This window comes from Corvus moneduloides, chromosome 7, assembly GCF_009650955.1.
Source record: "Corvus moneduloides isolate bCorMon1 chromosome 7, bCorMon1.pri, whole genome shotgun sequence".
Lineage (NCBI taxonomy): Eukaryota > Metazoa > Chordata > Aves > Passeriformes > Corvidae > Corvus > Corvus moneduloides.
In genome coordinates, this window is record NC_045482.1 from 23,285,021 (window position 1) to 23,312,934 (window position 27,914).

Consider the following 27,914-nt stretch of genomic DNA (forward strand, 5'->3'; position numbering starts at 1 on the left):
AGTTTGGCAAAGAATGTCAAACCCCAGGGAAGGAGCTGTACAGCTGGGTGTGGATGGGGCACTCTGAATTTTGCTGCTTTACAATACAACATTCTTATCCTGTTGTCTTTGTTAAATTAAGCTTACACAATTTAAAAACATGAAGCCATCTTCATACCCAGCTACTCTGCACTGTACTTGAAGCTGAACAGCAGAGCCAGGACTGAAGGAGTATCAGGAGATACCTTCAATGCCCCTATCCACAGTCCTAAGCGGAGGGGGCATGGCAGGGTTCAAGAACCTCCTGAATAAAGAGTTGAAACACAGACACACACACACACACAAAACATACATGTGCAAAGAAGCACTAAAGCATATAATTTTTCTTCTGCCGAAAAATGCTGTTTGTAGCAGCTTAAATCATTTGGTAAACCAAATCAAAATTGACAGGTGAAGATGAAGCTCTGGATTTCAAGTCAAAACATTTCTATATTTTCTAAACATTTTATTTTGAAAATATTTATTTTGAAAATCTCACAGATCAAAAAAAGACGTAGCGAGATTTAAAATAAAATATCCAGAGCACAATACTGAATTTCAAATGCATCATTTTGTGAAGTCAGAAGGAAATTAATGTTGCTTTTTGGGGCATGACTTTTTCGGTTCAGCCAACCAGCTCAAATCCAGTTATTCTCAGAGCTGAATCAGAGCAATGGTGCCACCTCTCTCCTAATGATGGCTTTGTAATATGGTCAACATCCAGCTTAAATCCTGCTCCTGGTGCGGTGGCCTCCCTCACAGGGACATCTTGGACTGCTCTGCTCAAGGAAGACCCATTCTCAGCAGACATGACAAACTAAACACTTAGATTACTGCAGGAGGTGCCAAGCTTTGTGGTCAGGGACAACATCTAGCATTATTTCCAAACCATGAACTACCTACAAGTCACCCAACAGATATAAAAGCATTTGAATGTATCTGTTGGAGAAGCTGTAAATTAAACACTTGGTGACAGGGAAGACTCATCAGACCAAATGAGATCTGGGGCTATAGCAATGCCAAGCTCTGAAGCCAGAAGCCAGACTGATAAGATGCTGTAGTCACCAAAATATTTAAAACTCATTTATTAAAGCAGCAGTCAGAGATCATCAGGGGGAAAAAAAAAGTCACCTAGGCCAAACTGCATTATCAGTATAAACAGGCTAGCATAGATTGAGTCCTGAGGACCCTCTGCCAGGAACCTTTGTGGGCAGAAATATAATTCACTGGTAATGAAAGCAGTAAGCAAGCAGATGATCTTTGGCCAGAGAGGTGGAGAGAGAGAGGAAAGCATTGAGTGAGAAAACGTGAATTGGGGAAAAAGCATTGTACAAGCAGTTGAGGAACAGGCATTGTCCAGAGACTACGAGACAGAGATGTCCATTGTAACTCTTCTCCCAGCATGTTTTCCTCTCAGATGTTTCAGTTTGCATTTTCCACTGTAGTTCCACCTCTCACTAGGAACAAGAGCTCCTTTCCAGAGAACTCCTGGAAAGGCCTTTCCAGAACTTCTTCCAGTACAGCCATCTCTTTCAAAGGTGTTTCTAGGAAACTTTTCCACCACCCAGTTCCAGTCTCCTCATCACACGCATTCCCTTAGAGACAATTTCTATCCATAATTTTTAATAGCAGTAAAACCACATACATACCAGCTACTCTATCAGCAAAGTAATTGTCCCTACAGAACTCTCCAGAGCAGGACAAGCCACATGTGGCAGGTCTACTTCTCAGGACAGTAGATCCTACTTGGATGGTTAGGCATGGCATTGCTCAGGACAACACAAAATTTGGCAGTACAGCCCCTGGCTCATTTATACATCACTCACATTATGTTGGGTCTACTTTTATTAAGGAATACAGGAATTGCAAGAATGAAGAGGGAAGATGCAGGCTGTTGCTGTGCTCTCATAATTTCCTTCAACAGCTGCGTAGAGCTCAAATAGTATTTATCTGGAAAACAAAAGGTACTGTTGAGCTTGTCAGTATTGCTGTAGTAAATTAATTATGGGTGGCACACCAGTCTAGATAGACTGCTACCTACACTCCCTGATCAGAAAGAATCTCCCTTAAGAGCTCATGGTGGGGCTAACAATCCTACACTGAGGGGTTCTTCTCAGTGCTGAGCATGTTACAGAGGTCAGGCCCCTTCATACATCTCCAAAAATTTCAGACCCAAGGTGCACATCTGACATTCATGCACTACGCAAAGGCAAAAAACAAGGTGTAAAGGTGTTAAACCTTAACACCTTTATGCATGGATGGAGAAGTCACAGAACTAATGCTGAATAAGAGAAGGAATGACACATCAGAGCTAGAGGAAGGGCTTAAGGAGATAGGGCTGCTATGACACTGTCACACTGCTGGTGTTGTGGCATTTCTGGTACAAGGCACAGACTGAAAAGGAAGAGAATCCTGCATCGCATTTTAAGGTGTGAGGGAGAAGAAACAGGAGGAATATATCCAAATGGGTCAAAAGCTGCACAGACACATAGCATGTGTCAAACACAGGAAGAGAAGAGCACCAAAGATATGGGCCTTAAAAATAGCGTGTGCACGTGGGTACTGTCACAGGGTCACAAGGCTGTGTCGATAGACAACAGGCCAGGGAGTCTACAGCAAAAACAAAAGAATTTACAGTCTCTGCATCCAGTGCAGGAGATGGTTCAGAAACAGGGTCACTTTACTGATAATTTACTGGAATACAGGTGCATATAGTTTGGTTGCCTGGATAACAGTTGCTATGCAACACAGGCAGAGATTTACATTTTTCCTGTCAGATTCTGAAAAACTCTGTGTGCACATAGCATGGACAAGCAAGGTAAGAGTAAAGCAAGGTAAGGCAGTCTTTGTAGTCTATCTTCCTTGTTCTCTCCAAGTCTCAGCAGAGCACTACCATCCCAGCACTTCAGGGATGTCTTGTCCCAGGTGTGCTTTTCCTCCCAAGTCCCTTTCCTAACACTTGTCTCTTCCTGAGGGCCTGAGAGGGAAACCAGGACATGCTATGAGTATTTATCTGTGCAAGGAGAGCAGAGTTAGCCAACAGGTTTGCATCCCTAGCTTTGTTAGGCAGTAGCTTCGTCTGTCTGGATCAGGAGGAATACTCAGCAACAACCTGCATATGCTGCACTTTCCAGTCTGCTTGGCCCTATAAACCATGGAACAGCCATAATGGGGATCCTGGGGAATGTGACTGACAGCTCATCAAACATAGATGCTCATGGAGGATACAGAGCTGCGCAATTATCACAAAGCTTAGAGGTGAACATTCACATTTTGGAAGTTCTTCCATAGAGGCAAAGAGGCCCCTCTGATAGGGGTAGGATCTCAAAGGGATGATGGAGCTGGAAAGGCAGAAAATCCCCTCCAATTCCTACCCTCAAGAGACAAGGACAACATCAGTTGCCACTTCACATGCTAAGTGGCAGCCCTGAAGCTAAACAAAAACCATTAGGCCAAAAGGGATGAGCACTTACATAGATGTTACCCTGGTGGTAGCGCTGATGAAGGTTAAGCAGGATGGCAGCTTCATGCAGATCTCCCAGCATGGACATGTCTTCTACCCCATCAGCGCTGGTCTGGTGCATGGGTAAGACCTTTTCTCTGGAAAGGGAGGCCTTGGGGTACTGGAACACCTGGAAGGACGGGGAGAAGGACAAATAAGCTCATGACACCTGGGCACATGGTCTGATTTCCTACCAGAAATATGCACCTTTATACTTTGGCACTGGAAAAGGAAATGAATAAGACACAGATCTGCTCCCTGTTTTTATAGTCACCCTTCAGTTCCTACATACTTGAGTTCTCTGGCCAGAAACTATGCAGCACACTTCTTTTGCTACAGAGTCAATCTCTCACCTTCACTAGTGATGAGGACAAATCAACTCAAGGTTACTTAATTTCCCCTTAACAGGAGCAGGGCACCAGCCTGCAGCCGGTAGGCTAGACAGGTATTACACACTGCACTCATGACTGTGAATAATGATGGCAGCTGCTCCCAAGAGACCAGAAACAGTCTTTCACAAAAAACACAGGTGAGATCATGTCTCTGACTGTGGAGAAGTAGAGAAAAAGCTAATTCACATTCCAAGTTTGGCCCTACACTCTCTCCATAGAAGCAGCCAGAGAGCATCTGGAAGAGTTTGTCATCTCAAGAGCGAAGGAAAGCAAAGCACATGAGAAGCCAAATAAAGTAGTGACATTCTCTCTGTGTGATGACACGCATGTATGTGATGCAGCTTTCAAAATATTTGTACAGTGACACCTATTAACTTCTCTCGCTTCTCTGGGAAGTACTCATCTCTCTGTGCAGTTGCACTCATCTTGCCTCAGTTGCTGCATCCTTCTTCCTGCTAGAGCTTCCTCCTCCTCAGTAACCCACTCGCCGGTTATCAGGTCATCTCCTTCACCCCCTTTCAACACAGCTGAGATTATGTGACTGTTTCCCTCCACCACAGGCACATCCCAGCCGTCCTTTCCTCCTCCTCAAGCACGATGCTGGCATTTCACAAAAGTTATTTCAGTTGCTTCCCACTCTTGGATTCAACCATGTGCCATCTCCCACCCAGCATCCAAAGCTGTGCTAGATGGTAAGATGCAAGAGAGACAGATGGGAGACTTCATATAGGCATCCTGGAGAAGGAAACTGGTCCACAGTAACCCCTCCAAAGAAACTTGTGCTTTTCCCCCTCTCCTGGGGCTCTGGTCTCTACCTCATTCCATCCTTGCTTGTAGCCCTCCTGGGTGCCAGCAAGAAGCTGATGGGCTCCATAGAGAACAAACTATAACCTATAGCATTGATCTAACTGGTTTCTCCTGCCCGCTTTCCTGGAGTGCTCAGGCTGCCGTCACTGCTGGGGAGAGGCCATCCCTGCAGCTGCGGGCTGCAGACAGAATGAGGTCACCCAGCCCCCTCCAGCAGCCACCCCTGCGAGTCCCTTGCAGGGTGCTCACAGCTGCAGCACGCTGCAGGTGCCCAGGGATCACCCCTTCAGGGCTCTGAGCCTGCACCCCACCAGTGCAGGGCAGCAAGAACCCAGCACAGCATCCTTACAAGATCACCACGATGCACAACCATAAGAGCAGCTCTGTTCCTGGAGGGAGCTGAGGAGGAGAAGCTGGCTCAGTCCCCCAGGTGTGTTCCGCCAGTCACACCTGTGTGGCAAGGACTTGGTCTCTTCCACTGGCAGACTCCTTCACAGCCTACTTTTTTCACCAGCCAAGAGGCTTTTGAAATTACACAGTTCATGTTCATGAACAGTGTAAAACAAAGCCCAGTCCAGCAAACAGGCTCTCTCCAGGCCTCTCCACACCAGTTCTGCTCCTGGGTATCAGAGAGGTGTGACTGCCAGCAGCAGGACCCCCACTCTGCAAGCATGGCCCTAGAAAAAAACCTTTTTTTTTCTTCTTCAGAGCGGAGACCTCAGGCACTTTCACAAGAGAACTGAGGGAGCAGAAAGGGAGAGTGGGACAACTAAATTCAGGAGAGAGTACAAGCTGCAGATGCACAACATGAACTGGACTGTCAGGAACAAAATCAGTACAGCACTTTCAAACCAGAAAGCAGCAAATAACCCTGGCTCTCTCTTGCCCGCTGACTTATACAAATTTTGGAAGAGGACAAGGAAAAAACCATATGATGTGATCGTTCCTTATATCTGCCTGGTACTTACTCATTTACTACTGCTCTGTCAGCACTTGCAGCCATTTGGGCCAGAAGAGAAACATTAAGAAAACATTTAGACAAAAAGCTGAGTGGACAAGTGTCCTAAAATATATCAAGCAGCTGGCAGCACCTGTGCCAAGAGGCTGCTATACATCAAGAGTGATGGGTCAGAGCTTGTTTCCTTGTTCCTGTAGACAACATGGGAGAAAATGGAACCCTGAAGAGGAACAGGGGTCCTAAATGAACAAGTAAATGATTAGTAGGGCTTAGATAGTCACCTGTTACACCTGTCTTGAGCCACTTGATTGGTGTTATTCAGTCATCCCTCTCTAAAAACTGTCTGGTCCAATATCCATAAAGAGTTAAGCACATGCTCTGGCAGGACAGCAACAAAGGTCAGGTACCCTCTAAACAGAAACACTGCAGAGGTGAAATGTACTCCCTGGAGGAGCAGTGTGACACAACACTGCCATCCCAGCAGAGACCAAGTTGTCACCTACCCGTCCCTGAGGCTGAGGAGGTTCATCTAATGCACATCACTGCATGCCTAGGCAGCTCACCCTCCCTCAGGCAGAGGCTGGGGCCTCCAGCCCCACTGAGGTTTGGGAGGTGATGGCTCTGTGCCTCTGGAAGGCACTAGTGACATGTGGGAGGGTTTTCAGGTCTTCCCTGGCACCGGAAGAAAGCTGACTTTTAATTTGTCCTCTGCTCTGCAGGGAAGACAGTAGTTTTTCCAGTGTCTGTATCACCAATACGCTGCAAGGATTATCCATGCTCCTGGACACAGACACATATCCCAGGACTGCCAAAGTGACTTTCTTCAATACGCTGCAAGGATTATCCATGCTCCTGGACACAGACACATATCCCAGGACTGCCAAAGTGACTTTCTTCAAGGAGCTCAGAGGTTTGAGACAGAAACAGGATGATGCTCCACCCTCAGAGTCCCAGTGAGGAAGCTTTTGTTACCCCACTGCTCACTCCTGGACGCTTCCAGCAATCTGCCAGGAGAGGAATGTCAAAGATTCTTCCCCATCATCCTGTTCCAGGAAGGGTATGCCAGGCTGATGTTCAACACTACTGAGCTGAATAGGATAGCTGATTTTTCCTGAAGCAAGTAAGAACTCAGGCAAACTGATCTCTCAGCAAAGTTGCCCCTGGAATATCCCCTTTTTAACAAGCTAATACATAAACCACAAAGTTACAGGTGTTAATAAGCAGATCTTTATTACTTGGGAAGGAAAACAATCAGCTTTCAGTCTAACAGGCACCTCACAAAACAGCCAGAGATTTCTACTTTCTCACCAGTGATATACTAAATTTACCTCAGATTTAGCCCAAAATGAGACCAAAATGGCCATTACTCTCTCCAAGGCCCTGCAATGGTCAGGAATAAAGCAAAATCTGGCCAACAAACAAGCAAAGATGAGGCTTGCCAGCCCTGCTCACCGGGCTCAGCAAGGGAGAAATTATTCCTTCTCAAACTCAATTCCATCCATTGGTGCCATCCTGAGCACATAAGCAAAGCTCCCACCTGGCATCCAAGTTATATTTATTCATAAAGCATTTGGCTGTTTTGTCTGGATCATGGTTTCCAATCTTGTGTTTCATAAGCATTGGCTCGTCCTCTCCTCCCAGGAAGTCCCATTTCTGATGATTTATTGCTTGAGGTGTTTTTAAGGAAGTGAAAACAAATGACAAAAGCTCTGAAACATGACTGGACTTCTTACCTCAGAGCTGCAAGAGCTGCAGGGATGCTGGGCCACAGCAAACATGAGGACACTAGATTTGGGGGTCCTAAAAATCAGAGGGATCAACTGGCCCATCCAACCCAAAGTGAAGACATTTATCAGAGTTTTCACCTGGGGTAGGACTGCCAGTCCCTCGTACAGCTATGAAGCAATGAATGTGGCAGGTGAGAGAAGCACCCGGGACAGCTCTTGTGGGTGGCACTGAATAAATAAAGTCCTTTAATGATCACCATGTGCTTTTACTGCAGAAGCCATAAAGCACATGCTCCTCCAGCCTAGGGGTTTCTTGTTGCATGGAAGAAAAAAAACCCAAACCCAGGTTTGTTTTTTTTTAATACCTGTAAGCCACCCAGCATTATCCTGAGCATATCTTCCAGCATACAGGACACAGGCTGGAGGTGGGTGCACCCACACAGATGGCTCCAAATTGGGATTTCCGGTGTCCTTTTAGAGGTGCCAGGTGGGTTTGAAAGATTTTGCAAGGCACAGCAGCACGTCAGAAGAGACAGAACTGGCAGAGTCCCAGAAGTACTCACCATTTGCTGCCCCTCTGGAGGCTGCTGCGTTACCTGTGATCCCTTAAAATGTGTTAGTGATATCCAGCACTCGCAAAACAAGTCCACTTCTCAAGAGGGATTTGAGAGACCAAAGTAACCAGATGAAAAATCTCTGTTTGCTAGGGGAATTTATATCTCTGAGAAACAAATGAGGCTCTTTATAAAACAATGATGACTTGAAATTTAGGCCTTTCAAGGCAAGACTGAAAAGTACATCAGTCCTACCACTGACTCCGAAAACTGGAGTCCTAAATCCCCTTTCTCCCTGTGCCCTCCTTTGTTTGCCAGGTAAGAGGCTGAAAAAAAACTGTACAAAAAAAAATTTTTCTGCAACAAAGCAGCCACCTGCAGGGCTCATTCACCAGAACAGCTGAGCAGGTCTAATTGCTCACTGCTGGAGGGCACAGTCCTGCCCATTTCCCCATCCTCCTCCCAGCACAGGCACCAGTCTGACTCACCAAGAACCTCCGTGAAGGCGTGGATAGTTTTCCCAGGGTTAGCCAGGCAAGCTGACTCACTGAGGACTTGGATGATCCCCAGAGGTCCCTTCCTACCAATATTATTCCATAAGCACTGCAGCAGCTGCACCAGGGAACCACAAGGAGCACAGAGCTGGAAATCCAGAGGGAAAGAAGCTTGTTCCTATCACTGTCAGGGAGCTCTGCTGAGCTTGGCTGCCTTGTTGAGCTGTCCTGTGCATTGCTGCTGCCTTTACACACAGATTGGCACAGGGAGCCCACTGCCACGTGCCCCTGGCCCCAAGGGCTGACAGCAAAAGCTGCTGGAACTGCTGGTGGTGAGCACAACCACCCTTAGAGTGGCACAGCTTTCATGTCCTGGCAGGAAGGGCTGCTTGGTTGGTGGAGCTACCTCCTTCCAGGAGCATTTAGCCAATAGATGGTTTTGCTAGGCTGTTAATGCAACCGCTTCAAAGATGGCACAAGGGAAACAAAGAAAAGTGAGGTAGGCAGAGAAATGAAGAGAACAAAAAGAACAATCTTCTCTTTTTAACATTTGTTAGACCTTTGGCATAGTTTGTAACAGAGCCAGGTCACTTTTCAGAGAGAATTTCAGCATTTCCACTGATAAATTTCAACATGATGGTCATGCAAAACCAAAAAGTCCATCTTAAAACTTGGCATAGGCTACAAACTCATGCAAACTTCACTTACCATGCCATAATCTGAGGTGAAGAGAACATTTCCATTGGCACAAAAGCCAACGGTGCATGGCTGCAGCTGGTCCTGCTCCCGCAGCCATACCCTGGCACCCTGCAAAAACCAGAAGATACCCATTAGAAAGAACTGGAGCCTGCAAGATCTGCACAAGGGGTGCAAACACCCAAGGAAAGCTGGGGGAAGCTGCAGTATTCAGAGGCTACTTCCAAGCTACAGCTGCTTAAAATATTTAAGTAAGTCCTACTTACATTTTCAGAGAAACGGGTTTTGGTTTTTTTAATGTAACATGAGCGGAAGAAAAATCAGTTTTAATGAGCTTCATGCGGAAACCAAAGTCAGGAAACAACAATTTTTATAGAAAGTGTCATGGAAAGATACCAACACGTAGAATAGCTGGTTTGACTGTCTAAATATTTTAAAACTTGAAATAGCTGGTCATTAAAAGTCATGCTATAATAATAATAGAAAATACAAATAAAGCATGTTTACAATTTCATACACCCACGCATCATTGTAAGTCAAAATGCTTCCAGAAATCACCAGCAAACAGCTAAGAGGATTTCACAGAGCTTGTTTGCAAACTCTGGCAAGAGTTTCCTTTGGTAAATGGCATGACATGAGTGTTTCTCTGATGTATATATACACTAATGTATACATGATGGCCTGATGTCTGATGTATGTATGCACTGGTGTTTATATATGTTTATATATATGATGTTTCACATACATTACAACATCTTAAACTGCTCCGTGTCTCTCAAGACAAAACCAGATTTCTGGTAGCACACATGCAGGGATCTGCAGGACAGGTAGCTCTCATAGCTCGCCTACCAAAATAGTAGGGAAAACAAGTTTGCTGGATTGGCCTCTTCTGCCCTGTCTGCCTGTGGGACCTGGTACAAGGGAAAGAGCAGGAGCATGAAGGCAGATCAGAACAAGCATGACTTGCAGTTGCAGAGTTAGGCATGAAGTCACACCACATTTCAGCTATTGCAAACTAATCATTTCCATGTCTTCCCACATAAATCACATAAACTCTGCTTAGGTAAATATTGAGAAAACTCCAAAGTGCTCAGCTGTTGAGTAACATTAGGGCCATCCTGCCTTTCATTGATTCATAGACTGACTTTCTTCCTAATTTTTTTATGTCCCTAAGTTATTGATCGTGAGCTTTAAGCCCTTCCTACCCTCTTAATCCCATCAGCACCATTAGCTCTTTGCTTATAGGCCTAATATGTTTGAAGAAATGGAATAGTGTTCCTATATTACATTATACAAAATGTGGAACACTAATTCTATTTTTAATGATTTGTTTTTAGTTAGGTGGGTTTTTTTAAACTACTTAAGTCACTTTAAACACTTTAGTACCCTGGACTTTCCTTACAATAGGAGATACATCTCTCGGCCAACCTCCAGTCCTCCCAATAAAAGAACTGGGTTTAATGACATTAAAAAGATGTACATAATTCTAGCTTTACTGCTGTGCTCTGGTCTAGAGTGTGCACATCAAGCAGATTAATCTCCCCTCACCAAGTGAATGAAAAGCACCATTGCATCTGATCAGCACCTAAACCCATGGATGCTCTGCAAAGATCATCCTCGTGGCCAGTGAACAATAGCAATAGAAAAAAATGTAATGTTACAGATTTGAGATCCCAGAGAGCTGGTATGAACAATACATCACATACAGATTTTGAGGAACTATATATAGGATTTGTTACATCCTCTTATGTTTTCCGAAACTCTTGATGCTTGAAACAGTGTCCTAAGGCATCTGGGCAAGACATTGCTGTTGAGAAATCATCAGCATTCCCAAATCACATTCTGACTATTCTGCGTAAATAGATGAACAGCAACACGTGTTAAAAGACTTTTTTGCTACTTTCACCAAAGACTCCTACTACCACCAAGGTAGAAAGCAGAGTCAGAAAACAGGAAGGTTGTGTCTCCAAACAGTGGGATGAAAGAAAGCCTTTTATAAAACACTTCGTGTAAACATCCCCGACAGCACATTTCAATGCCTTCAGACACCAGTAACCCAGGATGGCAGAGATGAGAGCCTGAGGCAAGTGCAGTTTAATCAGGAGACAAGCCTGCACCCTGCCATGCACACTGTGCCCCAACACCACGGCATGCACACCCTGCATATGGGAGTGTGCCACGATCGCAGCACCCGACATGGTCTGTCCCTGAAGACCAGGCAGGTCCAGGTTACACAGACTTCCACTCCCTGAGCTCAGAAATTAACTTGGAGCTACAGGCAGCTGATAATCTGACACAGAAGAGAAAATCCATGAGCATGAACACTGTTATTTAATAGGTACCATTTAGAAGGGAAAAGAGGGGAGAGAGGCAATGGGATTACTCAGCTATCTTCAACACATAGAAATGATTTAAAAGTCCAGACTGATCCAGACCCCTTTCCCAGCAGAAGTCCACATGCAAAAGCATTAACAAATACTCCTCCAAGGATACATAGGTCTTTTGTACACCACCACACAAACTTATGGCAGGCCCTTCTGTGTATTGCTAAGGAGTAGAAGGCAACATGCTGAAACTCCCAGGCACTGTGGTATTTCAGCTGCCCAGAATGACTTACTTCAGTTTACTTTGATGTTGTAGCTGTTTGTACAACAGCAATTACCTCTGCACAGCAGAAAAACTGCACCCAGTTATGCTGTTTCCAAAAGGAATATTGTGCTGAGACAGCCAGAAAAGGAACCACAGAGCAAATAATTATTGTAACTTCTGCCTAGCATAGCCATAGCCCCCGTTTCCTGAAAGGCAGAGTTTGTTTTAGTGCATCTCCTTCCACCAGCCCTTTTTCCTAAATATGAAATTCCCCAAGGAGCCTTGACTAAATACAGGAGCAGATGGCAACACCAAAGAGACTGCCCTCACTTTGTTCCCCTCTTCCCCAATGCCACACATGTCATTGATCAGTTGAAAGGATTAAATTGAGCAGAAAACTTCCCAAAACTGCCAGGCAGCAAGGCTGAACTTCCATAGGAGAAGCAAGGTCAGTAGGACTGAGCCCTGCCCAGCAGTGACATGCCAGCTCTGGGAGGCTCCGGTTCCCACAGGCACCACAGATGATGGGAAAACCCTGCTCTTCTAGGACAAGAGTAAAAACCCTTCAACTTCCATTCTATATAGATAGAGATATATAGATATATATAGATATAGAAGGTCTCACCCTCACCCAGAGACAAAACAGTTCAACAAAATGAAGCAACAAGCACTTGCTTGTTGGAGAGAACACCTTAAAAACAGAGGAGGAACACCAGTGATGATTTTGTGTAACCACTTTCCATCAAATAAAGCTGGCTGAATAGTGATCATACAGTTAACTCAAGCCCCATACATAATGAGCTCATCCCCTCCCAATTATTCTTTTACTAGGAGTTTATTAGGTTGGTCTATTGCTTTGGTTTTAAAGGGAACAACAGCAGGAACTGAAAGGAACAATATAATAGTAATGTACCAGTTCCTATATCAAGGGTAGGTCACTCAGATGTTAAACAAACTCTGAGACCAACATCCTCATTCCTATGGCCTCAGTAACAATCTGTCCATGAACTTGCCTTGCCACAAAGTGCACAGCAAAGCACAATCCTGAAAACTGATCCCATACCATGGGGCTGTAATTTAGAAAATAAAGTTGCTTGCATACAGAGAGCAGCGTTTCATCAGTACTGGCCCACTGTCACACCATGATGCCTTCCACTGTGGACAGCAAACTCTAAGATGTCATTTCTCAGTTCAAATAACACATGGCACTTTGGGATCCTAGACTCAGAAATAAGTAACATTTCCTGCTATTCATGATACCAAAAAATCCATTGAAGCCACAGATTTATTTGGCCTTCTATGACATTTTTTTAGAGTGACTGAAACCGGAAGTTCTCCCTTGCATTCGCATGCCTGTATCTCATCTCAGCAGATGCAGTATGGTGTGCCAGCAGGGAAAGAATAAGGGCAGAGAGGCAGCACATAGCCCTTACTGCAGCAGCAAAGCATCCATGCATTAGTGTGTAGCCAGCAGCTACACCCTCCTCATCAGTTATCCAGCAACTGAAGGACGCAAGGTAAGCTCCAGAGGACAAGACACAAAACTCTGTACCTGCAGGTGCCTTGGCCTCTCCAGGGCCTCCCAGCCCAGCAGGAGACACATTCAGGGACTGACATGAGAAAACACTCCACAACTGTACCACGCTTCAAAAACAAGTCTTCACATTCTGTTCTCCTTACTCGTGTGTTCTGGACTACCCTTGAACTTTCACGTTTTCCCAGGATGTCCTCTGTCTTCTGGAAACTGCTTCTTCCCAGGTACAAGCAGGAATGAGCTGCCCCAGCTGAGCTTCAGGACAAAGCAGTGCTGCCTCTCTCTGAGTGCACTCACATCCCATTCCTCCTTATGCACAACCCTACACAACTCCCGGGAGTACCATGCTCAGGAGGGGCTAAACCAAGATGGCTGCATCTATTTCCCAGGGGTTACTGAGAGAGGAAAAGTGTTTTTGGTTGGAAGACACTTTTCAGTTTATGAAATGAGAACACAGTTGTCTGCTTTTTCCAGTACAGGATGTTTTTACTGTTTTCTTTGTGAATGAACTTGGCTGCCTCAGCCTCCAGATCTACCTACAAACACAATACTACAAGAGGCTCTTACAGTGCCTTCCTTGATTTGGGTAACTGTATCCAGTCAGCCATTCTGCAAGCAGCAGGGATGTCTCAAATCTGTACACCCCTGCACTGAGAGTCTGAGACCAAAATCTCTGTGGGTGCTACAAGTTTTCAACTATAAGTACTATATACATAACTTACCTTTGTCCTCCTAGCACACTGAGGCTGTTCAGTGGGTATTGGGCATCCAAGCCTTGTGTTTCTCCTGGCGATGGATCCATATGCTCCTAGGCTTAGAAAAGGCTCTCCTAGCAGCACAGTGCTGAGCCAGCTCTTTTCTCAGCCTCAGTGGGCTTTGTGGTTGAAAACCACGAGGCAGAGACTGGGCTAGAAAGGCCCTTGCAACTCAGACAAAGCCAGAATCAGGTTTCAATAAATGCACTTTTCAACAGATTGATCTGGATGATCATGAATAAGTGATAGGACAAATATAAAGAGCCTTAGCTAATGGATGTAAGATTGGTGGGGAGGGGGAGTCCCTGGCAGCCTAGACCCATATGGTAAGGAATGCAACTTTGCTGTTTTTCTGATGGCAGGCTGAAATGAACCCATGGGTTGTATCTGATCAGCAAAACTGGGACCAGCTGCTGGAAAGGAGAGGGAGCCCAGGAGGCCACAGGTAAGAGAGACAGAAGCAATAACAGCCAACATGCAGTAGCTGGGAAGAGGGACAATTCCTACAATAGTGGTAGGTGTAACAGAAACAAAAGTCTGCTTCTTGTAAGGCAGGAGGATGACACACTGCAGAGCAAAAAGGGACTGGATTGTACCTGTCTGGTCCCACAATTCCCACACAGCAGCTCACTGAGCTCAGGCAGCCCGCCCCTGCAAGCCAGCAGGGCTCACAGAGCTGGGCACAAACTGCAGCCATGGGTCCTGCTGCTCCAGAGCTGCAGCCTCGGCTGAGCTCGTGACTCATTCTAGCTCTGCCAATTAGCAGCCCCATTCCTCACTAATTAAGGAGCAGAGCCCTCAGTCTGCCAGCAGCTTTGCAGAATAGCAGTATCAGGAAAAGGTTTGTGCATCTTAAATAATCTAAGAGCAGTTTGTCACTTTCTGGTCACTGATGTATGTGCACTGCTTCCCACTCCCCTTTTGCCTCCCCCTCCCATCTGTTCTGTTCCTGTCTCCTCCCCCAGTTTGGCTGCTGCACAGCTTCTCTTCTCGCTCTCCAGAACATCTCCCAACTTCAAATATCTCCCAGGAAATGCCTGGTCCATGGAGGTAATTCTTAATCTTCTCAAAGAAGCAACTACACACTGCAGCAACCACACCAACTGCTTGTCATGGGAATGGAGGGAATGAGCCCCCAGCTGTTTTCCCATACTTCAGAGCTGCCCTTTGCCATGAGCAAACAGTGCACAGAAAGGAGGCAGGTGTGAATCCTTCCGGGCTTCACTGTACATTCTCTCCAAGCTCAGTTTAAGATGAGCTGCCCCCTGCAATTCCACCATGGGCAGTGGAGTCACTCTCCTTCTCAGGTGAAGTAATAGTCCAACAGAGTTTGCAACCAGCTGAGAAATTCTCACCATTCTTGAAAATGCATACTGAATTTCATTATGTTCATAAAAGTAAATACCACTTCCAAGCCTTCATAACAAGCTCTTCCCTACCTAAAACTTTAATTAGGAACTGAATTAAAATGAGATGTTCCTTAAGCACATTAGTCACGTGGATACCTACAGATGTCTATTCCCTGTCACATCACAGCAACACTGGCTTTCCTACATCTCCTCTATAGCCCTGAAAGAAAGGAGGTAACATGGCATGTGCTAGAGCCCAGCCTGGCCCTAGCAAAACTTTCCCTGACCAACTTGCAGCTCCAAACTGAGCAAGTAAAAAGGTATTCCTATCCTGCTCTCAACTTGGACAGTGCTTCTCAAAGAAGCCTCTCCCTCTTGCCACCAGGAATATAGTGAGGCGGCTTCCTTGCAGCTCCCTCCCTCTCTCAAATTCAGCCAACGTCTTCAAGGGTGAGGCTGGGCTGATGGACAGTTGAGAAGTCTTCAAGGTCCACAGAATAGAGCTCAGGGCCTCAGGAAGCCACAACGACACAGTGGTCTGTCACCGAGCAGCCACAGTGCCAAACGTTTTGTAAAAATCTCGGACAAGAGCCCTGAAAGAGCATTTCTTCTGCAATGTTTATTATGCATAATTTGGGATTATGTCCAAGACCTTTTTGCATCTTGCCACATCCTTGTTGTCAATAATTTCCTGCTTTGTGGAGTTCCACCTTCCACTCACACATTACACAGAACTGTACGCTTTTAAACCAGTCTCATCACTGTGAAGCAGAAAATCCCTTCTTCTTGTGGTCAGAGGTAAAGGCACAGCGGAGTTCAATCCACCTTCTCTGTCTCATCCATTATTTTCTGCTCTTTTGCCATGTCTCCCCCTATTTGTCATTTCACTAATAAAGTAATCTCAGGTTTTTTAAACTCTTCATGTGAGACATTTTCCTGGTGTTTGCTCGTCCTCAGTGTCCTTCCCTCAAACACCACACAGAAAGCAAGTGGAGTGCCTCTGAGCTGGGATGCACTGTCAGACAATATGAAGTAAGAGTGGAAGTGGGGAAAAATGGGGGAAACAACTCATGTAAGAAAGAAGTTGGGAGACAGGAAAGACAGAAGAGTCTATGTTTCACTATTTTCTAAAATCACTGGGTACAAAGGCATGTGCTAGTAGCAGCATCCAACTACTAGGTGTGGATGGCAGCATTGTGATTCTGTGTGAGTAATCATAGAACCACAGAATAACCTGACCCAGCAGATCGTTGAGTCCAACTCCTGGCCCTGAACAGGACCATCCCCAAGAGTTACACCATCTGCTGGAGAGTACTGTCCAAACACTTCCTGAGCTCTGGCAGGCTTGGTGCCGTGATGATGGAGACATACAGAAGTTTTTAACAAACATCCCTGGAAAGCACCCATCTTGCATCACACTGCGATGCTGAAGTGCTTTCCCATATATTATAGTAAATGGAAAGGACGTGAAACATTTTAAAAATCATCAGGTCCAAGAGTTCCCAGAGATCTGTCCAACAAAGTTTCTCAACAGCTTTATAAGTCTTGTAATGCTGAGGAAATTCCAAGAGATTGAAAGAGTCAGAGTCTAAATGGAAGGAATAGCGGGATTATCCCTAGTAACCATGGGTTGCTTAGTCTGAGAAGCCCTGGGAGAATACAGAGGTTTTGCTCTCAGCTGTTTCATCTTAAGGATACTCTGGCTTCAACTGTTGTCCAGTGCCCATTAACATGCAGAAAGAAGTCTAGTCAAAAAGACTTCTTCTTCCTTAGCATCCAAGCATACGAGACAAATAAGACTGTGATTGACTCTCATGGCACTGCCCATGTAGAACACTATTTCAGTAAAAGTCAGCTTTTGAGGAGCAAACAGCAGCAAAGGGATCTCAAAGCTGTTTTCATGAATGGGGAAAATCACTAATAATTGCGGGATTTTCCAACAAATGTCTGCAGTGACAGGGTCCGTACTATTTTGTATTCTCATCAAGGACCTAAAATCTAAAGTAGTACTGACAGTACTAGCAGATGCCAACATCTAGTAGATAAGTAAGTACCCACAAGGATGCAACCATCAGAGCAGTGTGGATTCCACAGCCCCTTGTTAGAACAAAACAGGATTAAAGTACAGCCAAACCAAAAGGTCATGTCAGGAGAGAAGGAATGCAAGGAGCACTTCAAACACAGGAATGTCTTCTGGAAAGTCACAGACCCAAAGAGGATTGCGAATTGCTGAGCAGAAACTCCCAGGACATTTGGTTGCAACAAGAGCTGATGCATGTCTGGGATGTATAAACAGGAGTAAGGAAGTTTACTGCTTACTTATGCTTTGAGGTGTGAGAAAGAAGCCTTCCAGAGACAACAAAAAAGCCTCAGTCATTTTTGCTATTCAGAAAGATCCCTTGTAGTGCAAAAATATTTGTGAAGATGTTAATGTCATTATGTAGATTTGCCAGAGCGAGGGCTGACCTATCTATCCCAGACAGTGATAGTGGGGGGATTAGAGCAGCATGTGGCCCAGCATGGGCTGCAGACCTCACCTCTGTCCCTGCATCCTCAACTGACTCAACCCTGCTGGGAGGACAGGGCAGCCAGCAGCACTGAGACCCCTCTCTGCTACCTGCTGGCTCACTTTTGCCAGCAACGCAGAGACAACCCAGTGCCAGAGAACAATTTTTTTGCAGACAGAGAAGTTATTTGGGACAAAGTGACTCTCATGAAGCAGAAGAAAAGTAGGACCTGAAAACGGATGGATCTGCCAGACACTTTAGAAATGAAGCAGGGTTTATTTTAAAACAAGGTTGTGTAACCACTTGAAGAAACCGCAAAAAGCGGGGGATCTTCCAGAAATAAGAAGCCCTTCTAGAAAATGTGATTCAGCCAAATCTTCATCATTGGCTCAAGATGCAAGTAACAGGAATAAACAGGACTAATACACCCACCTCATCCTAACCCTAATTTCCACCTTCTCATCAAATACACTGGTGACTGGATCTATGAGAGGCTCCACCACCAGTTCAGTTGCTGTGATAATTATTGCACTTGTATGACAGGACCTCTCAGTCCCCTGGGCACTGTGCCAAGTGATGCATAGCAGACAGGCCTTCCATAGGTGTTTTTCCTGGGACTTGGCTCTACAGCACTGCTGAACTGTGAGTGATCTCAGATGGAAATGAGGAGGCAGAACTGCGGAGTTTAGGGTAACAGGAGGATAACCAGGAAACCCAGACTCTCACAAGTTTCAGTCTTAATGATCACATTTAGATAGTTCACATATTCTCCTTAAAGCAAAATGGGAAAAAGAAATTGCAAAACATCTGTGATTATTATGTTAAATGTAAGTGTGACAAGAAGTGAAACCAGAGCAGAACAAGGTGGTTTTGGAGGCCACAATGGGGCAGCTGCAGGCTGGCCCAGGGCAACCTGGCTTCCCTTCATGTGGGGGTTCTCATTGAGAGCCTGTGCCAGCCCACCCTCTTGCTGCTGATGGGATCTGACAAGGTCACAGCTCACGCAGCCTGGCTCCAGATGAATGCCCTAAGGAGGGAGCTAGCAAGACTCCTTCTCTTCCGCCAGACACTGTTTCATGTCATCTTTGGCACAAGAGCTTTCTTCCTTGCAACTGCTGCTCCAAAACAGGGCAGTCAAACCCTTTTGTCTTATATCTGCCTCTTTATCACTCTGAATGGTTATGGGGAGATGCAGCTTGGATGGAGAATTCTGTGTGGAGTATCCATGCTACACTAGCTGCATGGATATCTTCAAGGACAGTGGCACTTGCCTTTAGCTGCATTACACAGGCTAATTAAACAGAGAGGGGTTGCTCTTTGCTATTGACACAGAGAGCATTACATATACAAGATGTATGTAACAGTCAGCATTTCTCTGTCTCTTCTTCATCTCTACAGGTCCTCTTCCTGAGAGGTCACAATATTCTCAGTAGAGTGAGAGGAGATTGTCAGGGAAGCTGGAAAAGCACGTGTTCCTGAGAAATGGAAAGGCTCGGTGGGAATACTGCTTCAAAGAGCAGCCTCACTGCTAAAGAAGATGATGTTCTATATACCTTTTCTTTCCAGGATGGCATTTTCCTAAGCCAGTGGTTGTTAACACATGGACATTCAGCTTACTGTTATCTGTAAAGACAGCACATCACTCATGGTCAGCATCAGCCAAGTCAGCTGAACCATTCCTCTCATCTCAGACAAGAGTCTCTGGGTAGATTGTCCCCGATATCTGGCCATGCTCCTCTCTCACAGGAACTCCTCCTCCTTTCTCCCAATAGCAGGGAGCATGAGAAGGGCAAACCAAGCTGTTGAGAAACCTAATCCAGCCATGTACAAACCCTTCCCACCCAGCACAACCTGGGCTCCCTGGGGACATGGGTTTCTGGATGATGCATCCAGGCAGCTTCAACAGAGAGCCCAAAGCTGGTGAGAATCGCCTGTGCAACCAAAAATCAGACCAGTCCTTTACCTGCTGTATCCATGAATCAGGCAGGCTCCACACTGCAAAGATGCATTCACAGTCAGGTCCTCTCAGTTGTTCTCCTTACCCATGTTCCCTGCCTGCAAATATTTATGCACATGACTTTACACTGGGACTAAGAAGCCATTAGATGCCCAAAGGACAGCAAATTCAGCTGAGTGTCTTGTGGCCAGTAAAGGGGCACACTCTGCAGACTCCCTGATGGCTTTGTGGAGTAGTCAGGCACTTCCCACTTGCATCAAATAGTCAGCAGTCAGTGCAAAGCTGCCAGAGCAAAAGAAACCTGGCAGAGGTACTTGCTCCCCACCTCAGTTTGGGGCCAAGAAAGCAGCTCAGGTGCATGCATGGTGGCAACTCCAGCAGCCTTAGTACTGCTCCACAGCCTTGACTCTGAGGCTCCCTCCTGGTCTGTGTGTATCTCCGGGAGAAATGGATCATCTCCCTATCTCCATGGCAGATGTCCCAGGCCACAAAGAAGAGCAGGGCTGTGGCCAGGGAAGGATGGGGAACATAGGGAACAGTAAGTGAAGACCATGACAGCTGTAGAGAGGATGGTTCCAATCACCACAGCCATGCAGGACACGAAAACAGAATTCCCCCGCCTTTCTGTCCCCATATCAGAAAGCTTAAGAATTTCAGGGGATTTATTTTACAACACAGATGAAAAGCTTTGGATTTCGCCATAAGAGCAAGGAGGAAAACTGTTTAACGCTTAAAATGCCAGCATTTCTAGGCCAGTGGCACATGAGAAGGAGAAGAGCATCTGTGACTCCACTGGATGCTGCTGCTCAGTGCAGACTGACAATGGGACCATGCAAAGTGGTCACTCCAACTGCAGTGCAGAAGGACAGGATGGGAGAAGTATCTCCTTTAGCCCTGGCCATGACATTCCTGCTCCTTAGGGGGGAATTGGAGAGCGAGTCACATCCTCTGTGTCACCCCACATCCTGCCCACACTCCAGACATACAGGGAGACCGTCATCTGTCACCATGCCACAGCCCCGGCCTCCAGGGCCCCTCCTCCCTGCTTGGGCACAGGACTCACTGCAGCAGCCAAGCAAGGAGATGGCGGAGCACACACACACAGCCTCAGCTCCTCCGCTCACACCCGGCTGCAGCACAGGCATCATCCATCACATCTCTGAGCCATGCCACACAGCAGACCTCAGCTGGCAGAGGCTCACACACATCTTTGTGCTCTACCACTTGCTGAGGATGAAGGTTTTCTAACCCGGCCCACTTGGGATGCTGCAGGAGAAGAGCAGCAGCAGCACACACCCCAGCAGCTCACTGTCCCTGGGGTCTGCAAGCAGAGGAGGGCAGAGCACATGGGAAACCCTTCATCAGTGTCAAGCTGGCACAACTGGCCAAAACTATCCCTCTCATGGCAGAACCAAGATGACAAGTAGGTTGAACCCTTCACAAAGCCATTCTGGTCTCCAGCATGCCAAAGGGGGAACTAGGGGAGCTGTGAAGACCCATGGCATCTCCACCTAACCCCAGATACTGATCACATAGCTGAGTGTGATATCTAAATGCTGCAAGCACAGCATGGGAGCCTGCTAAGGCAAGACCAACAGCACACTGGGGTTTAGCTATTCACTGTAAGAGATGGCATCCCCTGGAACAAGCGTCTTCAGCTGCTGCAGAAAGAAGCAAAGCAATTCCCTTCTACTCCGGCTTTCCCTCCCACCAAGAACTCCCCATGGAGAAGGAGGAAGAGTGGCTGGGGTGCAGCAAATGCCAAACATTCCGGCTCTGGGGAAGCCACATTCCCTGTCTCCCACCCCCACTGCCTTTCCTGCAAAGCAAAGTCTGACGATTTCCTGCACAAGCTCACCCCAGTTCTCCAGCCTTGGCTACCCTGCTTCATTGGGATTTAGTCTGTGATTTACAAGAGATGTGTGACTCTTAGATTTCCAGGGAAGGGCTTCAGGACTGGCCCACAGCCCTTCCCTGGAAATCCCTGTTTCTTCAGATAATGGCAGAATCATGCCTGGACAGGTGGAGCTGGACAAAGCAGGCAGTTCTCTGATGCGTGCTACTTGCTGAGACGTGCACCTCTGGGCATCCCCTTTCCAGCCTCCCATTCCCACCAGTTCCTTCAGGCTCCTCAGTGGCTACTCCTGTTGCAAGAAGCCAGGAGGTTCCTCCTGACAGAGAGCAGGCAAAAAGGCTCTGGTGAAATGGCCCTTTGGGAAACCCTGGCCTTCATCTGATTAGATACAGACGGCCCAGACTTCCAGGAGCAGCAGGTTAATCAGTTAATGGCTGAAGGATGCTGGGCAATGCGCTGCCGCATGCTGCGGGGCAGCCCCAGCCGCACAGCCCGGGGGCAGCCACTCCTTCCTCTCTGGGGCCAGATCTGGGAAAACATCTGTTCTGATAAAGAAAGTGCTTCACCAGGGAGGGGGCAGGCCCGAGCCCATCAGCTGCTCCAGCCCAGCGACCACGGGCTGCTCCGGGGCGCTGGTAGCTCCCCCTCCGCACCCATGACTCGAAAGGCCAGACACTGGGGTTAATGGCCTGGAAACCATCTGGGGGCTGGAGGGGGCAGATGTCTCATGCCCCAAACAGGGGGCATTCAGACCGTAGCCGCCGACCTCGAGAAGGCCCCGTCACCCCAGAGTGCCTGCCGTGCCCACTGCCAATGCCACGGGCACCCGCTGTCACCCGTGGGTCCAGAAAGGGCTGCCCTGGCCTTGCACCCACCTGCCCCTCACAACCAAAGGCATCACCAGGCTGGGCTGGAAACCTGTGTATGCTCAGGCAAGAAAAAGGGCACAGAGAATTTCGGGGCGTCTGGGCTGTGCACGGCACCTGGCCCCGCGCACTCAGTCACTCGCTCCCCGTGGCAGCACAGTGCCCGCACGGCTGTGTGCTCACCCGGGGAGGGCACCGAGGGCAGGCGGCACCAGAGCCCACGGCTAACAGGTACGGGTCCGGCCCCGGGCAGCCGCTCTGCCCGCCGGCCTGACGGTCATTGGGCAGCGGCACCGAGGGCAGGGGACTCCCGCCGCACGCTGCCCGGCTGCTCACCGGCCCGGTGCCCCGAAGGCCAGCCGCTCTGTGACACGCACACGCAGGCAGGAGCAGGCTCCGGACCCTGAAGTCGTTCTAGAGGATTAAGGAGCCGGCTCTGGGCAGCCATGACTACCATGCGACAAACCCGCTCCTCCCGCAAGCAGCCCTCGGTCGGCATTGCCGGCACCGCACATCCGTCGGGCTCCGGCTCCCGCAACCCCTTCAACCTCCCGTACGGGTTGCGCGGTGCCGCGCCGGGCTGCGGAGCGCTCGGGGACAAAACCCTCCGCATCCCATCGCTCCACAGAAAGTGCAACCGAGACCGCCTCGGCGAGGGGGCAGCGGGGGCGCGGCGAGGCCCGCGGGGAGCGCAGCGTCCCACGGCCCCGGGGGCGTTCCCGGCCCGGGGCACGGCACCCCGATGCCCGTCTCGCTCCGGGACCCGATCCCGCCGGCCTCCGCCCGGCCCCCGCCTCTCCCAGCCCCGAGCAGGGGCGAGCCCCGCCGCCGTGCCCGTCCCGCCGCTGCCCACCTGGCGCAGAGAGGCGTCCATCGGCGGAGCCGCCCGCGGAAGCGCTGCCGCCGGCTCTCAGCGCCGCATCGCCGCGGCCGGGCGGGCACGGCTCGCCGGCCCCGCGCCGCGCTGGCTCCGCCTCGCCGGCCGCGGGCAGCGGGGAGCGGCCGGGCCGCCCGCTCCGCCCCGCTCCGCCCGCCCCGGGGCGCGGGGAGTGCGGCTCCTGCGGCGGCGGCGGGGCCGTGCCGCTGCCAGAGCGTTTAGGAGCGGGACGAGACTGGCTGGGAAGCGGCGCGCATCTCGAGAGGAGGCTGCTGAGAAGGGTTGGGGTGGGGGAGGCCCGAGCGGCCGGTGCCACCCACGGACACGCGGCGGGGACGGGGGACCACTGCTGTACACAGCCACAGGAGCCAAGTGCGGACCTTTGTAAGGGCAACTGATGTCATCCAGGACAGCAAATACTTTGGGTCTTGGGTTCCTTCACCAGACCATCATAGTATGATTCAGTGAGAGAGACTGTTAACAGGAATCCTGATAGAGCTTCGAAATGATGTCTCTGAGATCTGAAACAGCTGGCAAAGAGCAAGAGTCTGGGCAAAGTTTTTCCAGATCATAGCTCAAAGATAGAACTCGATCACAGGTCGAAATGTGGCCAGATCATAGATCACAAGTGCTCTGTGAAGGTGTTTTCTTTCCATCAGAAAGTTCTGGCTGGTCACCAGGGGGGCGTGGAGCTCCTCACAACCACGGGAAAGTAGAGGAGCACACTTCTTTCTCCTCTGTCTGCCTGCCTGCCTGCCAGCAGTGTCCACCAGCAGGCATCTCTACCACCAGACGTGCCCTCCCAGACTTCTCTGGAGGAACTTTGGCCATGGTTCCTGTCATCCAGGGTAGAAGGGAAGAATACAACCTTTCAAAATGGCAAGGTTTTTAGTATCAACGCTGCTGTTGACTGACACTTTCCCAAAGGGAAGTAGAAGGTGCCTTGATCCAGTCCTTAGAACAAAGTAACTTTCCAACTCTTCGGACAATAAGCGTTGGATTCCCCAAACGGAGCATCAGTGACTGACATGCTGTAAGCCCTGTACTCTATCAGCCTAGTAGAAAAGGTGGCAAGAATCTTGACAAGAAACTTACACCTGATACTTGTTCCTTTCTGTTACAGGATTAAAGCACTAGTCCTGCATTTGTACAGCCCAGTTGGAAACTGCAATGTCTGAACTGTTTCCTAGCTGGCTTTAGGTGCTGCTCCTGGGAAGGGGTAGCTGTGACCATCTGTTTCTTCACAGAGCTTTGATAACCAGGTGATTGCTGACTCGCTATCACATGAGCCTCACTGTGCAGAACAAGCCCGGACCCCTCTCCAGCCCACCAGCTCCCCCACACCTCAACCTCGGGGTTGCCTCCTGCCCCAAACTTGGCACAGTGGTGCTGCCTGTGTGTTTGGCAGCAATGTCAGCAACCCAACGATCTCCCAACCCTCCTCTCAGCCCAGCTGCAGATGGCACAGGAACCAGGATGCCATGGCTGTTCTCTGCTTGTCAGCAGAGTGCTGGGCTCTGGGAGAGGAAAGGAGAGCCAAGGCAGGCAGATGCTGGTGGGTCTGAGCAGTGAGCTCTCCCTGCATCCATGAAAGGAGCAACCCTCTGGTGCTGCAGGCAGCAGGGCCCTGCACCCAGCCGTGGCAGCAGCAGACAGTGAGTCAGCTTCCTGCTGGGCTTTCCACACTGAGGGAAGGTCGGCAGAGGACTGGCAGGAACAAGCTGAGGCAGGAATTCCTCCTGGACTCCAGACAATATCTTAATTTCCTCTTCTGCCACGGGTCTGGCACATTGCTGGGAGGCGGGCAGGCCTGTATGCCCCACTGCGGGCGGGAAGCATCTGACAGGCTTGCTCTCCCATCGCCTGCGAGGGGATGAGCTGTGACACCTTGGCGGCAGGTCCCACTTCCTCAATGGCTCATGTGCTCGTAGGGTGGAGGACTGATTTCCTCCACTGTCATCCCTGGGATGATCTAATTTGGGAGAGTCAGCAGCAGAGGCAGGGCACCTTGGACCAGATGAGCGCATAGGGAGGCACAGATGCAGAAGGAGGGCACCCATGCTCTGCTATGCATTGCCACCACCACAGCCCCCACTGCCAGGCCCTGCTGCTTCGCTAAGGAAACCAAATCCCCCCTTGCCTAAAGCACAGGACAGCCAGGAATGTGTTGACCAAAGGCAGAGAACTACTGAGAACAGCAGTCAAAAATCAAGCATGCCACCCATTGCCAGACCCTGGTAGATGCTGAGGTGCACTCCTAACACTGGCTGCATGCATGCATGAGGAAGGGGACACAGAGAACATGCAGTAGGGTGCAAAATGATCCCACAGCTCTGGCCCTCTCCTTGTACCAGTTTCTAAATTCTTTGAAAGCAGCTTATAGATCAACCCTTGAAAAGGGCAGGTCCTCCCCTCTCCCATTCCCAGACTGCAGGTAGGCCAGCCGCAGCTCAGAATTGGTCAGTCTGGCCAGGCCAGCTCAGACTTGGGCTGCTTGAACTCAGCACATGAAGCTGTGGACCTCTCCTCCAGCCCCATCCCCTGCAAAGTGACAATGGTGATGATCAAAGCTATGCCGAAGCTCTCCCTGCCTGGGGCTGCTCTGAGGCTCTGTGACAGGGATTAGCCCAGGCTCCTTGGGGACAGGATCATGTTTGTACCAGATGTGTCCCTGCTCCAGAGGAATGTGATTAAAGATGTCTGGAGAGGCTTTCACAGGGTCACACCAAGCACTGCAGCACCTGCTCCCCCTGAGAGCAGGAGCATGAGGGGGAGTCCTCCTTCTAAGGGGGGACAGAGTGGGCTGGGGAGGGTTTATTTGTCCTGGGCACTCTGATGGCTCCTGTATGACTTCAGCCACCAGCAGTGAGCCCATCTCACTGCAATGCACAGTGCTGCATCTGCACACTACAGAGCTCAGGCCAAGGGCAGCTACACCCCTGCTTAGTCTGATCGCAGTGGGAAAAGCTTCTTATCCCATCCAGGCACGGGAATTCCCCCAGGGCTGCCCTTTCTCTGTGGGTCAGGAAAACAGGATGTCGTCTTCATTTTCAGCTTGAGCACAAAAGCAGATCACTGGAGCACATCCACCCCACTGTGACCATGTGCCACCCCTTGGCCTCTGAAGCACACTCCTGAGCTGCGTCACTGGGGCCAGCACCATAGCTGGGACTTTCTACCAGCCCCATCTGCACTTGGCAGTGCTGACAAACCAAACCCATAATCAGGTATCTCCAGCTCTCTCTGCAGATAGCGGTCCTGGTCTTCTTCCTTCAGCCCAACCCTTCCTTCCTTTCCCTTCCACATCCCAGGCCACACATCCAGCTCCTGGCAGTGACAAGCTGAGGTTCCCTGCCACTGCTCTCTTTGTGCTGCTGCCAGTTTGCTTGAGGCCACAACGTATCTGTGTGTGGCTTTTGCACCTCGGCCATGAGAAATGCAGTCCTGGTGATGAGATTGCTGAATGAGGGAGCTGAGCTGCACGAGGCTATAATTACAGCAGGAGCATGTGGGGAGAGGCCAGCCGAGCGCATCCACCTCATTTCCTCTCCTATTAAGTCTGCCCTGCTTTTGTTTGACCCAGACCAAACCTTGCTATTAATGGCACGATGCTGTGGAGGTCACAGACGATTCTGCGACAAGCAGCCTTGTGGATTCTGCTCGACTAAATGCATAAGCAGGGCTTTGCTTGCAGATACCATTACTGTGGGATTCATGCTGTAGAAAGTATGTCAGGCAGCTGGGGTGCAGGCAATTCCCAGACTGGGCTGTTTTGCCAGAGGAGCTCTTTGTCTCCATCTGCAACCAGCAACCCAGGCAAGCAGGCAAGGAGGTTAAATGGTGTCGTATCACTACCCCTGGTTGTGGCTGAGTTCTGCTGATGGGTGCTGGTAGCATGAGCCATGCACCTTTCCTCTTCCTGATCTTGCCTGCACAGTTTCAGCTTGCAAAATCATTTTTGTGCTGAAGGAGAGAGCTCTTCTCTCTGTGCACCTGCAGCCAAACAGATGCCAATCCCTGCCCTGTTTTGTTGTGCTTGTCCCTTAGAAGTCCCCAGAGACAATCTGAAAGGCTGTGCTAGCAAAGCAAAGAAGCAGGCAAGGCTGTGCTAACACCTCCAGGGCCAAAAAGTGGGTGCAGCCCCAGCTCAGAGCACCAGTAGCTGGCCCCAGCATCTGGCCATCTGTCTTTGCTGAGGAAGAGAGCCTGGCACAGCAAGAGGCAGCCGCTCCCCAGCCTCTCCCATCCCCAGCGAGGTTGCTGTACTCTGTGTACTGGAGGGGGGGGACATCCTCCAGGGACACTGGGCTGATGGATGAAGGAAATCATCCAGCTGGGCTCCTGCAGCAGAGATCACAAGGTCCCCCCTTCTCTGCAGAAATCACATGAGGAGGATTACCCTCCAGTCCTGCTCAATGACAAGATCACATCTGGTAGCCAGGGGGTCACAGAACAAAGTGGCAGGAGAGATGGGGGA

General features: G+C 49.0%; 1 protein-coding gene across 3 annotated transcripts in view; it reads right to left on the reverse strand.

Annotated features, from left to right (window-relative positions):
• Window positions 1-23,506, reverse strand: part of LOC116446445 (unconventional myosin-X-like) — a 93,791-nt gene extending 70,285 nt beyond the window's left edge. Inside the window, exons 1-3 of one of the 3 annotated variants that reach the window (XM_032114260.1) lie at window positions 23,414-23,506; window positions 9,161-9,259; window positions 3,492-3,650 (exon numbers count right to left, since the gene is read on the reverse strand). In XM_032114260.1, the coding sequence (XP_031970151.1) occupies window positions 3,492-3,650; window positions 9,161-9,259; window positions 23,414-23,434 (279 nt within the window). In that variant the 5' untranslated portion in view covers window positions 23,435-23,506. Of the gene's footprint in view, window positions 1-3,491; window positions 3,651-9,160; window positions 9,284-23,413 lie in introns of those variants that run through there. The other 2 variants (XM_032114259.1, XM_032114261.1) reach the window with 2 other exon arrangements.
• Between the last annotated feature and the right edge of the window lie 4,408 nt (window positions 23,507-27,914).